At 47.5% G+C, this 14776-nt stretch overlaps 1 protein-coding gene across 5 annotated transcripts in view; it reads left to right on the forward strand.

Moving 5' to 3' along the window:
- Positions 1 to 8575, forward strand: part of TBC1D1 (TBC1 domain family member 1) — a 224381-nt gene extending 215806 nt beyond the window's left edge. For 4 of the 5 annotated variants that reach the window (XM_049630426.1, XM_049630425.1, XM_049630427.1 and 1 more), the window contains 2 exons: positions 4227 to 4400; positions 8074 to 8575. In XM_049630426.1, the coding sequence (XP_049486383.1) occupies positions 4227 to 4400; positions 8074 to 8277 (378 nt within the window). In that variant the 3' untranslated portion in view covers positions 8278 to 8575. Of the gene's footprint in view, positions 1 to 4226; positions 4401 to 8073 lie in introns of those variants that run through there. The other variant, XM_049630429.1, reaches the window with a different exon arrangement.
- The last annotated feature ends 6201 nt before the right edge of the window (positions 8576 to 14776 follow it).

The following is a 14776-nucleotide window of genomic DNA, read 5'->3' on the forward strand; positions in this document are numbered from 1 at the left end:
TTTGAGGCACAAAGTCAACCAGATAATATGTACATGAGTGAAGTGACTATGTTGCAATAAAACTTTATGAAAACATGCAGTGGGACAGATGCAGTCCACAGGCCGCACTTTGCTGATGCCTGATCACAGGCAGGGGAGTGAGAATAGAAATTCTAGATGCCTCTGCAGTGAGCTTTGAAGGGGAGGGCGCTTGGGGATTGGGAGCAGCAGGGCAGACAACACAAAATCTGTTTCTGGGCCCGGATTTTCAACCTGCCAGAAGTCTTGACGGGAAGCTGTTAGAATGCCAGGCAGCTCACTGCCCCTCACCTCCAGAGGGTGCTCTGGTTTCAAATTCTACGCAGAGATGAGGCCTGAGGTACAGTGTGACTCCTGCAGCCTCAGAGGACCCCCAAGCTCAAATCTTGGAGGTCCACAGGGTGGAAGTGATAGACCTATTCACTGCACATGACAGAGCATTCGGTCCTTTGTACGAATGGGCAGAGTCTGGGTGGTCCTCTGTGATGGCTAATGGCTCCATCTCATTACATACCTTTTCTACAGGTGGCGTCAGCTTGAGCCCCTGGGATGCAGCCTGCATCCAGGACATGGTGGGGAAGGCCGCTAAGGGTAGGGTTCTGTAGCTTTGGCTTAGTTTGGGTTGGCGGGGACCAGCCACGGCAGGGCAGGTCCAGAGTGGACAGTGTCCAGGGCAGAAGGACAAGGGTCTCTAAAGTCTCTGTGGCAGTTCCTCAGTGTGACTTAACTGTCTGTCATATGTGAGCTATAAAAATCCTCTGACCCAAGAAGGGGGAAACCCTGGGGATAAACAGAAGCGAAGAGGAGGAGGTCCGGTTTGTATGCTTGTCACGGTGAGTGCCGTCTGCCTTTGCAGCCTCATTGCCGTGCAGGGAAGAACAACAGAGTTGGAGAGGGACTTTGGGAGACAGAGCAAACAGCCTGTTTTCAACATCCTTTGGGCTACATTCAGAGTGTGGCCCCAGACCAGCACCGTGTGTCATTGTATCATGTAGGAACTTGTTAGAAACGCGGAATCTGGGGCCTCACCCCAGACCTGCTGAGTCAGAATCTGCATTTTAACAAGATCCCCAGGGTATTCACACACACTGGAACATTTGAAAAGCTCTGCTATGGGCAACTTCATTAAAAACACACTAGACAATTCCCTGTTCTAGTTGAGCTTGTAGGATAGAAACCAGAATCTTAACAAGGTCCCTTTTGTTCAGAAGACGCTCCTCAAAATCACCGTGTTGAGGCCGCCCCTTCTGCACCGGGAGGGGCCTTCACCGCTTGGGCAGTTTACTGTTGAAAATGAGCACTTTTTAAAAGGCCAATCAGTGCCATACCAAAAGGGTGGGGTACAGTGAGGAGGAATATTTTACCACTGGTATTGTTAAGAATTGCTTGCATGTGGTGATAATAAAAAGCAGACCGGTTTTTAGTTGGGTTTATTATTTTTAAATTCACTACAGGCACTGTACTCCCTGACTGCCGATACCTGGGCACACTGCCCCACCCTCCAGCCCTTGGTATGCCACTGAGACGGACAGACAGACAGCTGTGGGGAGCGAAGGGTTCTGGAGGTTGGGAAGGTGGAAAGTATGTGGCTGGTTCTGCAGACATCAGGGTTAATGGCTTCATTCTACCGAATGTCCACAGACTGCAGAGAGAAACTCACTGGGTCTCCAATAGCAAATGAGCCAAGAACATAAACAGACAATTCACTAAAAAGGAGATACATCTAATAAGCAAATATCTGCGAAAATATTTCGCTTCATGCGTAATTTAAAAAACACGTAACGCTCTACCTACTAGATTAACAAAATGAAAAATCTTAAGGCCAGTAGCCAGTGCGGAGGCCATACTGTATCTGGCACATTGGTATGTTGTTGTTAATGGCATTGTGCGTTGATGATTCCCATTTGGGAAGCAATTTGGCAATGTGTATCACAAGCCGGTAAAATATTCATACCCTTTGACTCAGTAATCCCATTTCTTGGAATGTATCCTTAGGAAATAATCCAAAATATGGGAAAAGCCATATGTACAAGGATGTTCAGGGTTGTCATTTAAAACAACAGAAACTTTGCGAGTAACTAGATAGCCAGTGTTTGATGAATGGGTCCACGCGGTTATGACATGTCGAGCACGTAGAATAACGAAGCCATTGGTAATTACAGAAATGCAGAATCTAGAGCAACTTGAAAAACCACTGTTCGAGGACCTGGGCTCTCCTTTCTCCACCAGTCACACTCTGCCATGGTTTGAGATCAATTCTAGGGCATAACTGCAGAATCAAGGGCTCTAAGTGTTTCAGCCGCCAGGAGATAATGGTGCAGTTAAGCAGCAGTGATTACGACCCAGGATGGCTCCTGGGGATTGATGGGGTCCTGAAAGAGTTTACAGCTTTGGGCCCAGCTGAGAGCCATTAACCTTAGCAGGTCGTCAATCTGCATTAAAGGCCACAGGTTTTGTTCCCAGGTTTTCCAGATTAGTAGCTCATTTAAAAAAATCTCTGTGGAAGAAAAAAAGTGTGGGTATGACATTTATTCTGCCTCATATTTATAATTATACACAGTGCCACAGCAATCTCGGTTTTAATGTTTGTGGTTTCTACTCTGAGCTATTCAGAGGTTCCGTGATGCGGCATCCTTTGCGATTTTGCTGAAGCACAGGGTTGAATGTGAAGCATGTGGAAGCAGCTTCCTTAGCTAAGCCAGCACCTGCTCACCTTGCCAGCATGTGCCGGGCACCTCCACGAGTTGTCTCACGTAACTCCCGCAGCGATGCCGGGAGGTGGGTGCTGTCACCCCCATGTCAGAGGCCAGGAACCGAGGCCGGGAGAGGTCATTCAGGGCGTCGCCAGTGGAGCCCTGCTTCAAGGGGCTGAGTCCGTTTTCTTGACTGTAACATAGAGACGATAATCCCTGCTGACCTCACAGGTACTCTGAGGGACAACAGAGACTCCGACCAGCGCAGCAGACTTTCACACACATACATGCCACGAACACGCCGTGTATTAGTTTCTCAGCATAGAATGACTTTTGTGCCTAATTGGTACTGTCCACTGAATTAAACTGAAAAGCAGGAAGCTAAAAAACTAAATCACAAGGAAGAGAAGATTGTTGGGAATGGTGTGAAAGTAAACCTAGATTTTGAAAATTGCTTTCAGGGAAGGTCGGATTCATCTGTGTTTGAATGCTGATAGGGTGCCATCAAGGGAAATGAGTTTTCATTGATTTTAACTATGTTGGCGTTTCTTAAGGAAAGACAGTGAAGAGTCCTTTTGTGCCCTTCTAAAGTCTAACTTTGTCCTCTAAATGTGTGTTCTGATGGTGCTGGCCATCTGTGGTCCCAACGTGACTAAAGGCTCAGACCTGCACACACAGTCATGTTGGAACGTCACTTGTGTGCTGAGAGGCACGGCCCGTGGGGCTATCCTACAGCAAAGGCTGGGAAGAGAGGACGCGCCTTGGGCGGCCGCAGCGTCTGCCTCCTGACCCCCTCTTGAGCCCAGCTTCCATGCAGCTCACTCATCAGGAGAAAGTACAAACTTGAACAACTCACTTGCGCACTTTGGGGCTGCTGTTCACACGGGTGTGTTTTGATCACTGTCACTATTCTAGGCAGGAAGGCAGTGTTTCACATGCACTCATCTGTGTGGGCGGCATTTGGGGTTTGGCTCATTTCTGCATATCTTGTGTGCAAAGGAGGGTTTTTTAGTAAACAGTTCCATTACTTAGCTGTTCTTGTAACTCTAAAAAACCCAACTGAACTATAATTAAACTTTGACTCGGTGACTGGGCAAATAGGGCTATGATTCTTTTGTTTTGTTTTTTTCCTCTCTCTTTGACCCATAGCTGACGTATCTAACATAATAGAATTTTCGGAGAAAAAGGAAATAAGTACTGAAATAAGAACTAAAAATATATTTTTATAAGCCTTGTGAAAAATAACGTTTTGGCTTCTGGAAAATGAGTATCAGAGACCCACACTTGTTGTTACCTTGGGTTTATTTCTAAATGCTGCTTTTATTTTTTCTTCCCAAGTAAAATTGTTACCTTACTAATGCAGAGGGTTTTCCTTTTTTTTTTTTTTTTTAATGACTAATCGTAAGAACCAGGCATAGAGTGGGTACTTAGTGGATGCTTGTCGACATGGTTGCATGTGTGTGCACGTGTATTTTTCTCATTTTCAGTGCCTGATGACTTTTTTGTGTATAACAGGTGTTTGAGATGGATATCTCTAAGCAGTTACAAGCCTATGAAGTCGAGTACCATGTGCTTCAAGAAGAACTTATCGATTCCTCTCCTCTCAGTGACAACCAAAGAATGGACAAATTAGAGAAGACCAACAGCAGCTTGCGCAAACAGAACCTTGACCTACTGGAGCAACTGCAGGTGAGCACGTGTATAAAGCAGCTTCCTGAGCCTGGAAAGCACGGTAGATCATTAGCGCGCCAAAGCACCAGCCGGCTGGGTTTTCCCACGACCACAGGACCTCTCTCCCTCCCCTGGTCTGTTTATAGTTGGGATCAAAGGTACCCCAGGAGAATTGGGCCTTTTTATTAGGAAGCAGACAGATTATCCTGTGCTGGGGTCAGACAGTCCTGGAACTTTCTGAGAAGCTGTCTCTGCACTTGATCCTTTTAGGAGAGAGGGACAGCGACGACCTTGGGTCCAGGATGCCGAGGGACTCTTTGCTGAATGCCAGCAATTGTGCTTTGAGTAATAACCAGAGAAAGGCTTGGGCTTCTGTGAGTGAAACCAGCTAGGTCGTGGAGAGCAGTAACGCAGAAATCTACCTACAAAATAAACCAGAGCATGTGGTCATGATTTGGGAGTCTGTACTTCAAGTATTGGATTAATGAAGGACACTGTTCTTCCCTCTAGAAGCTTCCATTTTAGCATGGATAAATGTGCATGAGGACATACGGCGGAAAGGCAAACAGACGATGCGTACAGAAGGGTGAAATGGGCCAGGCCAGGGGTTGCAGTCCAGAAAGCCAGCTCTTGCTAGGTCCAGTGTTGTCCCTGCCCAGACTGCCACAAGGCACGCACTGCTGACCTGCTGTGTCCCGATTCCCTCATCTGTACGACGTAGACGGAATCCCTAACTGCTTAGCACAGCCCCTTTACCAATCAAATGGGACAAAGTAACCACATGGTGTACTTCTTTAGAGCCATAAATGGGTGGTAATGCTATTAATACTAAGGAATTGTTGGGGGGGGGTATTTTAAAAATTTTTTGAGCTGTTGGAAAGGCAAATACATATTTTTCCCCAAAGTGTGTACCTTATGGTGTTCCTGGGCTGTCCTTATAATAAGCTTTCCGTCCTGACCTAAGCCTCTTATTTTTCTCCATAGAAAGTTGCCGCTTTGCAGACACAGGCTTGGCAGTGATATGAGAAAGGCCAGCGTTTGAGAGCTTAATAAATCAACCCTTGTCCAAAATGCATTCCTCCCAGCAGGGATTTACCCCAGGAGACCCCGGTGGCTATTTACTGTAGAGGAACAAAGAAAAATGCTTTAGGGAAACCAGTCCTAACTACCAGGCACATTCTGAAATTTGGCTGCTTTTTCTCCCCCTAAGACTGAGATGTCCTAACCAAAAATGTGCTTGCATACAGTGTCTCCAGGGTGTCTCAGCTGTAACCTGACGGGAGGCTCCAGGGGATAAAGAGCCTTATCTGGCCTGTAATGGTCTGCAGCTGAAGTGGTGATTTTAAGTGACTTCCAAACAAACAGTATGTCTCTGAAATAGAACCTGCTGGAATGTTTCTGACAAAGCTCAGATTTGCATTTGAAGCATTCGGCTCCTTAAGATAGGCAGTACGGAAATAAAAGATTCAGTTTATTGGGCTAATGCCCATGTGATCTTTTTTGTGGTGAAGGGTGCACGTAATTTCACCTTGCCTCTGTGATACTATACCCCTTTCGTGACAAGAGGAAGCTGTGAAAAGTTGTTGAGATCTCTAAATTCCTCAAGAAAGGCATCAGGCTGTCATGCCTGACACCCTCCTTGGAATGGTCTTTCTTTGAGCAAGTGGCTCTGCACTTCTGGGGGTATCATTCAAGACTGCAGAGGTGCCCGCCCCCCAGCATTTGGGGTCCTTGCCTTGCTGGCGTGCCAGGGGCCACCAAGGTTCAGAAGACGCTGCTGTCCAAGAGTTGGGGCAGGGATTGCGGTGTTTGGGGGTGCTTGAAGATCGTTTTCCCGTTGCCATGTGTGAGTCACGTGGGTTTACTGTCGTGCAGCCAGACTACACATACTCTGTAAGACTCGCATCTCCTTTCCTTTTTTTTTTTAAACAGTTTTCAGAGTCCAAGCGTACGTGTGGATAGGTGTTCAGTATAATAGTTTTTGACCATAAATCTTTGGGGTTTTTTGCCAGAGTATCAAAATTGACCTGTTATCTAGCTTTGCTCTGTTCATATAGTTTCCAGACATACCAAGGTCCCATTGATTTTCTTGGTAAACATTTGATGTTATCTAGCTGCTGGAGAGCAAAGTGTTCAACCCGCTTTGTCCAGCAGCACATACAAGACGATTGCATTAATATACAAATGGTGCCGGATGATAATGGATGCACGTTTGTTATACTAGGCCGCTATGAGTCATCGAGTGCCAGTGAACTAGGTGCTGGGGCACCCATGTGCAGGAAGAGACGTGCTTCCTTCCATGAAAGTGCTTCAGTCTCACTGAGGAGACCAACGTTCACGTAGAACATAAAGGGTCAGGCAGAACCGCTCACCGCTAACTGGGTGGCACACTTGGGAATGCCATGGGCCTGAAGAACAAGGTGGACCTGTCCCAGGCCTTGACTTTGGGTGGGAATGTGAGGATCGCAGAGTACTCCTTGCAGGTGCGCACTGAGCGTGAGCACCTGCCCAGTAAGCAGACAGACTTAGGCTCTCAGTCCTTTCTCCTTTCTATTTTGAGTGTTTCAGCGGCACAGCCAGAGCTAGACTTTGAGTCGTGAGTTGTCTGTCTGGCACAAGTGTTGTCTTGTTCAAAAACCTGTTTCCCTTGTTTTGAAAATGAGAGAAAAAAAAAAATACATGTGCCATTTTCCCCACCCAAAATAAAGAGGAGCGTGTGCGGGGCTGGGCTGAGAGCAGCAGCTTAGGGACCTCGTGACCTGAGCACGGCAGGATGTAGCTGTGAGCTGAGGGATGGGCCGGGAAGGCCTCGGGGACGGCAGCAGGTGAAGGCCGGACTTCCTGTGGTTTTCTCAAGAAGCCCCTCAGCTTCACTGGAGACCCCTTGGTGCCGGAGAAGCCGGCCCTGCTGGATTGGGAAGAGGAGAGACGGTAGTTAGAAGCACCTGGGAAGTTCTGCCTCGCTGACACTGGGTGCCAGGTGCCGAGGATGCAGACTGGGTGCGAGTGAGGACACCGCTGATCTTGGTGGTGCTGACCGGGCAGTGAGACCACGCTCGTGGACCTTGTAACAGATGCTCGGACCTTCTGAGCTCTCCGCACGAGTTCTGGGGGAAATGCCCGTGTTCCTGGATGTGCTGGTGTCTGGTTCCTGTCAGGAAGACAGAGAGGGTTTTGGGTTCGAGGACTGATGCTGCTGGGGCCTTCACATGGAAACCGTTTGATCAGGGTGAAATCGGTCTACGTATGAGTATGTGTATCCGTACAAATAGGCCAGGCCGTGCTGCAGTAATAAAGAAAGCTCGACATCTCAGTGGCTTGGCACAGCAGGAGTCTTTTTGTCCCCGAAACTCCACCTCTTGTTCACGAAGCGTTCTTTGCCCATATCAGACCGTCTTCCCTATCGTCAGTGATGGGGATCAGGCTCCCTTTGCGCCGTGAAGCCACTGTCTCAGAGTCACCACAGCAGGGGAAGAAAATGCTGGAGGCTCGCAGAGTGGCCCAGGCTTCCTGCAAGGGGACCTGGGAAATGCAGTTTTCCTGTGTGCCCAGAAGAACTGATGACAAACACATAGACTTATCTCTGTCCAAATAGGCCTCTGAGGTGTCCCCAAGGCTAGACAGCAGAGCATTCGGTGGATCCCCTCATGTTATCACTGGACAGTCCACATTCTGTTCTTCTGTTCCCCAGGTGGCAAACAGTAGGATCCAGAGCCTGGAGGCCACCGTTGAGAAGCTTCTGAGCAGTGAAAGCAAGCTGAAGCAGGCCACCCTCGCCCTGGAGCTGGAGCGGGCCGCCCTGCTGCAGGTGGTGGGGGAGCTTCGGAGGCAGACGGCGGCAGAGCCGAGCGGCCCGGAGCCTGACCTCGCACGGCCCGGGCCCACCGGGGACTGACTGCACAGGAGACGGCTCCCGAGGAGACACTGTGGCCCTGCCCCAACACTGTCCAGGCCTTAACTGAGAGGGACAGAAGATGCTGGAGGGAGAGAACGAGGCACGACGCGTGCTTCTCAGGGAGGAGACTGGCTTGCCAGCCTGCAGACTGGCCTGAACTAAAACTTGCAAGTCATGGGGATGGATGTCCCGGTGTTTCTGTTGTCATTTAGATTGTATTTCGTCCTTCTCCAGTCCTGATTACTGTACCCGGTAGGTTTAGATGGCATGGATGTGAATAAATGCACCTTTCTGTTTCTGTGTTGTTTCCTCTTTCAGTATCACTGTGCTCGCAGAGAGCATTTAGTGCTGTGAAGTTCAAGAGCCGGAAGGAAGGGCTGGAGAGGAGTCCTCTGACACAGATGTGGGCCTGTCGCTCTTCCACAGCAGGTTCGTGGGCCTGCAGCCTCCACGTCACCGGCGGGCTGTGTGGCTCGCCCTTGTCTGTCCTGGCTATGGAAGCCCCAGATAACCATTAGGACATCTTGACTTTATCACTGTCCTTGGTATTTAATGAAGTTTGCCTTTTAAAAAAATTAGTTTTCACTTTTTGCTTCGTTCTTAAGTATCAAGTCACTATAGATAAATGTTTTATGGGCAGATCACCAGTTTTTAGGCTCAAACCAAGTGTTACTAGCGAGCGGCCTGCATTTGTAGACTCTGAGATGTTTATTTCTTTGCGGGTTTTCATCGCCATTTATAGCCGTGTATTTATTTTTGCTGTTGTATGATACAGTGCAGCTGTGTGTCCCTCTGAGTCTCCACCCTTGGGAATCGTATACCCTGCAGGAGTAGCTGGGCACGTCGGGATTTTCATGGGTGCCAGAGATTCTGGGACTTTCAAAAAAGCCCAAAATTGTAATCAAATACATGGCAGCTGAGAGAAGTTTTCCAGAGGTAGGAGGTGTGTTTTTTTAATTTTTTTTTTTTAATGTTTTCATTTATTTTTGAGACAGAGCATGAGCAGGGGAGGGGCAGAGAGAGAGGGAGACAAAGAATCCGAAGCAGGCTCCAGGCTCTGAGCTGTCAGCACAGAGCCCGACGCGGGGCTCGAACACACAAACCGTGAGATCATGGCCTGAGCCGAAGTCGGACGCTTAACTGACTGAGCCACCCAGGCACCCCAGAGGTGTGTTTTGAATGTAACTCACAGTCCCTTCCCTCGGGATGATGAGGGCCCTGTGCCTTCAACAAGCAGAGACCACTCACGGTTGGCATGGCTTCGTCTGGTCACCGTGCGAGGCCTCTTCACAAGCGCTCTCAGAACGGGCTGTCAGGTGAGAGAGGAGCTCTGTGGGCACATATCCCTTTGTGAGGGCAGGGTCACTCTGGTCTTTGGCATCGTAGCCCTTCTACCCCTTCTAGTCCACAAAAGCTTCTAGTGACTCTCTCAGTGGTAGGCGTCTCTTTAAGCCTGAGGTGAAAGGAAGGATTTTCACATTGGAGATCATCGTAGATCTCCCCAGACATCTCAAAGGGTGACAAACATGCTGTCCCCAGTGCCTAACAGTTGGCTGACACTGGGGACTGTCCTTTTCCCGTATCAGGGGATAGCAGTTCTCCTCACAAACCAAGATGACCAGCCCAGGAGCCTCTGTCCCAAGTCGTTCCACCAGATAGAACTTCGAGGAGTTAACAATTGAGGGCTCCTTTCCACATATTTTACTGTTTAAATATTTAATAATGTTGAATTTTGGACGTCTTATTCCTCAAAAACATGGACTCTGCGTTCAATAAAAAACAAGACAACAATAAATCCATGCCCACGCTTTATGGTGTCTTTTTTATTTGTAAACTTCGGATTTTTGCTTCTCAGCCTGGGCGAAAAAATGCCTGGTGAGCACCAGTGGGTCAAAGTGGGAATGATCACCTAACCGGAAGTGAAATCATTTGAGGTTTTGGTATCGGCCTCTTTTGTTTCCAGTATTGTGAACCAAGTGCTCGTTATATTGTAGCACCTCTACACCAGCGTGAGTAGTAACAGGAATGAGTTGCAGGTGCCAGCCAGTGCTGTTGTGAGATTGCACTGGGCAGACAGAACACAGGCCCGTGGATACAGATTGGACAGAGTCTCAGCCAGAAACATCCGCAGAGCCAATTCACGTTACCGCGTGAGGATTTGTGGAAGCAAATTCTTAAACCAAGTAAATGTCATGTTCTGTTTTTTCCCCAACACCCAGCTAGATGCTCACATGTGTGTACTTGAAGGTTGTCTTTCTTTTGATGCCATTTATGTTCTCTTGGACTTGGGGCATCGTGAGCCCTCAGAAACACACGACTTATAGAGCACTCAGTCTCGGGTGGCTCTTAGGAGTTACATATGGTTAGAATAACAGTGTCCGTCGTTCGGTTTGGTTGGTGAATCAGGAGAGAAGAGTTGCCCCAAGCTCCATGGGCTATAGGATGGTTACAGGAATCCCACCAAACACTGCTGTGTGCGGAGCTGGAGAAAAGAAGGTGCAGAGGGAGGTACTTGAATCAGGGGGGGTCACCAGTTGGTCCATCTGAGAAAAGCAACACACACTCGGGTGCCAGACTGGGCCTGGCCAAGGTGGCACACAGGAGCTCTCTGGGGCTCTCTTCTGCCACACGAGGAATGGCTGTATCTGCAGGCAGGTGTCTAGTATCGGCCTGGGGCCACTCTAGGTCAACACCCAAGGTCAACACTTGAGAAGCAGAGGTGGAGCAGAAGACTGCCAGGCACCCCTGTGTCTGTCACTTTTAACTATGATGACCTTCAGAGAACAATGGCCCTTGCTTCACTTTTGCCTTCCAGATCTCACACATGCATGCCTTTAAGCCATGTCTGACTTAGAACCACTAGGGAAGGGGGCCCTGGAAAAGGTAGCTCGGGCTTAACCAAGTTGACCTGGTATAAACTGCCACAGTTAATTGTGGAATCCACCTGATTCGAAAGATAGCATGTATGTGTGGGCATTTCACAAAGGCCCTCCATCCAAGTATCTATGATTAGTGATCCATAGAGTTCAGATTCATAGGTTGATTGTGACTGTGGAAGTCACTGGTGGTGTCATCTTGGGAGACTAAAAAGTACAGCAGATCACTGCTGGCATCGGGGACAGCCACCCCCTTCATCTGCTGGCCTCTGTCAAGTGTTACCAAATGGTCCTACGGATTAAGATTCAGAAAGTCTATGTGGTATAAAATAATTTACAGGCCACATTGTCTGCCCCTGACACTGCTGTAAGGGTTTGGAATAGCTCAAAATAATCTTGGCCTGAGAAAGCCAGAGGGAAGCTTCTACTTCATACTAGAAAACCACTTTTCACCTCATAGAGGAAAAAACTACGTAAGGTGAAGAGAGGTTTTCAAAATCACCTCATTGTCAGCTGCAGGATCAGAATGGATCCCCAGTCTCCTGACTGCTTAATAGTCAACACCTTTAATTCCAGTGGTTTCTGGGAATCGTTTCTGGTGACATCAAGGCAAGATCCGGAGCCACAAAGATCTTCTTCATTTTTTTTTTTTTTTTTAATGTTTATTTATTTTTGAGACAGAGACACAGCATGAGTAGGGAAGGGGCAGAGAGAGAGGGAGACAGAATGTGAAGCAGGCTCCAGGCTCTGAGCTGTCAGCACAGAGCCTGACGCGGGGCTCGAACTCACGAACTGTGAGATCGTGACCTGAGCCAAAGTCGGATGCTTAACCTACTGAGCCACCCAGGCGCCCCAGTTCTGCTTCATTTTCACAAGGATGATCTGTATTAGTTAGGAGCCCAAATCAGGTTCTCTCCTAAGATGCAGGGTCTTCAGGGGGCCTTGATTTTTCATGAGTTAAAACCAAGGGGGTTGGGTGGGGGGAGTTCTCCAGCTCACTCCTGTCTGTGGGCTTGTAGGCTGAGGAATCCTCCTTCACCAGCATCTAAATTAGGTACAGTATTTGCTCCCAATAGTCATTTCTTTTTTATCTTCAGACTTTTGAAAACCCTTGCACTGTAACGTTTTTAAAACAACAGAGAATTGCCTTTGGTTTTATAGAAGTGAAACTTACCAGTTATGTAAAGGGTTTCGCTGCCATCTTTGGAAAGGATTAGAACAATTAGGGAAATGGAAGAGCTGTGGAACAGCCACAAGGGTCTGTTCTTTGGACAATTTGAAACTGATAACAAAAGATGAAAAAGAATATCCTTGGTCTCCAGACTGCATACTATCTGCCTTTATATCTCTAAACTGAGTAACCAACTATGTTGGTTGTAAACCCTTACTGGGAAAGTTTGAATTTACACTGCTGTATGCATATTAAAACATTTTGTATGTGAGTAAGTTTTATCATAAAATAGAAATTTTAAATGAGGTGAAACAAACTAGTTTAAAAATATTAATGATTAAGATGTTGATATCCAGTGTTTCTAAGGAAAGCAATGAATACCTGGTCATTTCAAATATGGCTTTAAGATTGTGATTCAGTAATGCAGTAATGTTAGCTTCTAAGTTCAGCCCACTTTGTTGGTTTTATTATTTTTTTTAATGTTTATTTTTGAGAGACAGCACACACAAGCAGGGGAAGGGCAGAGAGAGGGGGAGAGAAGATCTGAAGCGGGCTCTGCACTGAAGCAGAGAGCCCAACACGAGGCTCAAACTCACGAACCGTGAGATCATGACCTGAGCCTAAACTGGACACTTAACTGACTGAGCCACCCAGGCGCCCCTGATTGTTGGTTTTAATGCAGTGTCGAGGGTGGAAAAAAGATGGCTTCCAAATTCTAAATGGAGGAAGGGCACTGCTGGTCACGTTAATTCACTTTTATTCACCGATTATGCAAAGGTGTTTGTTGAAATCCGGCTAGTAAATTTCCATTCCATCTTCTCTCATGGCAGACTAATGCAAACTAATTGAAACATGTTACAAAGTTTATGTTTTTTAACCAAGGACTTTAAAGCACTCAAACTCTTCACTTGGAAAGTTTTGAGCAAGTTATAAAAGCATCTCCAAGACTGTTTGAGCAACGTTTACATGGTTCTTGGCCAAGAGCTGACCTAAGCCCAGCAACACTTCCAAACATCCTTTTCTGAAAGGCCCTTTCCACGGGACTTGTCTGTAGTCTTGCCTTGGTTCCCCCACTTGGAGCCCTCTGCCCTCAGTAATGGTGCAAGGGTGGAGTAGGTTCTGGTGTGCAACTCTGTAGCTAGCTGCCTGCTCTTCTGCCTGCTGCCTGCTGTAGACACATGGTCTCACTGCCCGCCCCTTTCCCGCAGCCCCTCGGGATCCCAGAGGTTCTGGAGGAGAGCAGAGAGGAGCTGAATGGCGAGCATTAAAAATAGCGCCAGTGACTCACTGCACTTTATTGCTGCAGTGCCCTTTCCTCAGAACCACCAAGATAGCCTGGACAATCTGACAGGGTGAGGGGGAACAACTTCCTCACAATCTTTCGCCCAGTCGGATTCCTCTGCTTTTCCTCACCCTTCTGGCTATTTCCTTCTGCCACTGTCTTTGTCTTATTCCATATTTAGATCTATGTTGACCAATTTCTGTGTTGACCAACTTTGGGTGTCTTCTTCCCGCTCCCGTAGACATCTCTTATTCCTAAAACCTTGTGTTTCTTATTTCTTCCAACTGTTGGAGAAGCTGACTCTGATTACTGTTCAACTCTGGCTTTGGCTCTCAGCACCCTCCAGGATGACATCCTGAGGCGCCATCTTGAGGAATCTGCAGATGACGTAGCATATTAGGGAAGTAGAGGCAAGCTTGCTTGAGGTGGGGGGGGGGGGTCTGTTTCATGTCATCAAATGTCTGCCCACCTTAGGTCTTCCTGTACTTGCTACCAAGGATATGACATGATCCATTTTCCTTCCTTTGAGGTACATGGCAGTCAACTTTATTGCTAAGTTTCATATGCTCCAATCATCTAAATGGCTTGGTTATTAGAAAGGACAAAATGAACTTTTTCACTCGGGATCCTTCTCTTTTCCCCCATATGCTTCTATGATCATTCCTAGGATCACTTTCATCTGCTGCCTTCCCACAGTGAAGAGAATTGGACCGGCCTGCCTCTCAGGCCCCACCTCTGCAACTCTGATACCTCCCTTGCTTGCCTACCTTCACTCTTCCCAGCAAATGGTTGTGGTTTCCCCTCCTATGGTCACTCTGATTAAGGTCCTGGGACTACAAGGGAAGTGTCTGCCATCACTGAGCTTTTGTTTAGCTGGGGAGATAGGTAATTAAAATAAACAAAAATCGATTACGGGGTGGCAGCTGGCCGCATAGAGTGGTCAGAGTAGGCTCCGCTGAGGAGCTGGTATTCAAGGTGAGATCTGAAGGGTCTGAAGAGGACGGAGCTGAGGAGCAGGTGGGTGAGAGTGTTCTGGGCAGCTTGATGTTAGAAGATGGAAGAGTACTTTCCAAACGATACAGAATCCTCTCCTAGCCTTGCATCTTGTACCAAGAGATCTCTTTCTTAAAGTTCCAACACACTTTTTTTTTTTTTAAGTTTATTTATTTT

This window comes from Panthera uncia, chromosome B1 (assembly GCF_023721935.1).
Source record: "Panthera uncia isolate 11264 chromosome B1, Puncia_PCG_1.0, whole genome shotgun sequence".
Lineage (NCBI taxonomy): Eukaryota > Metazoa > Chordata > Mammalia > Carnivora > Felidae > Panthera > Panthera uncia.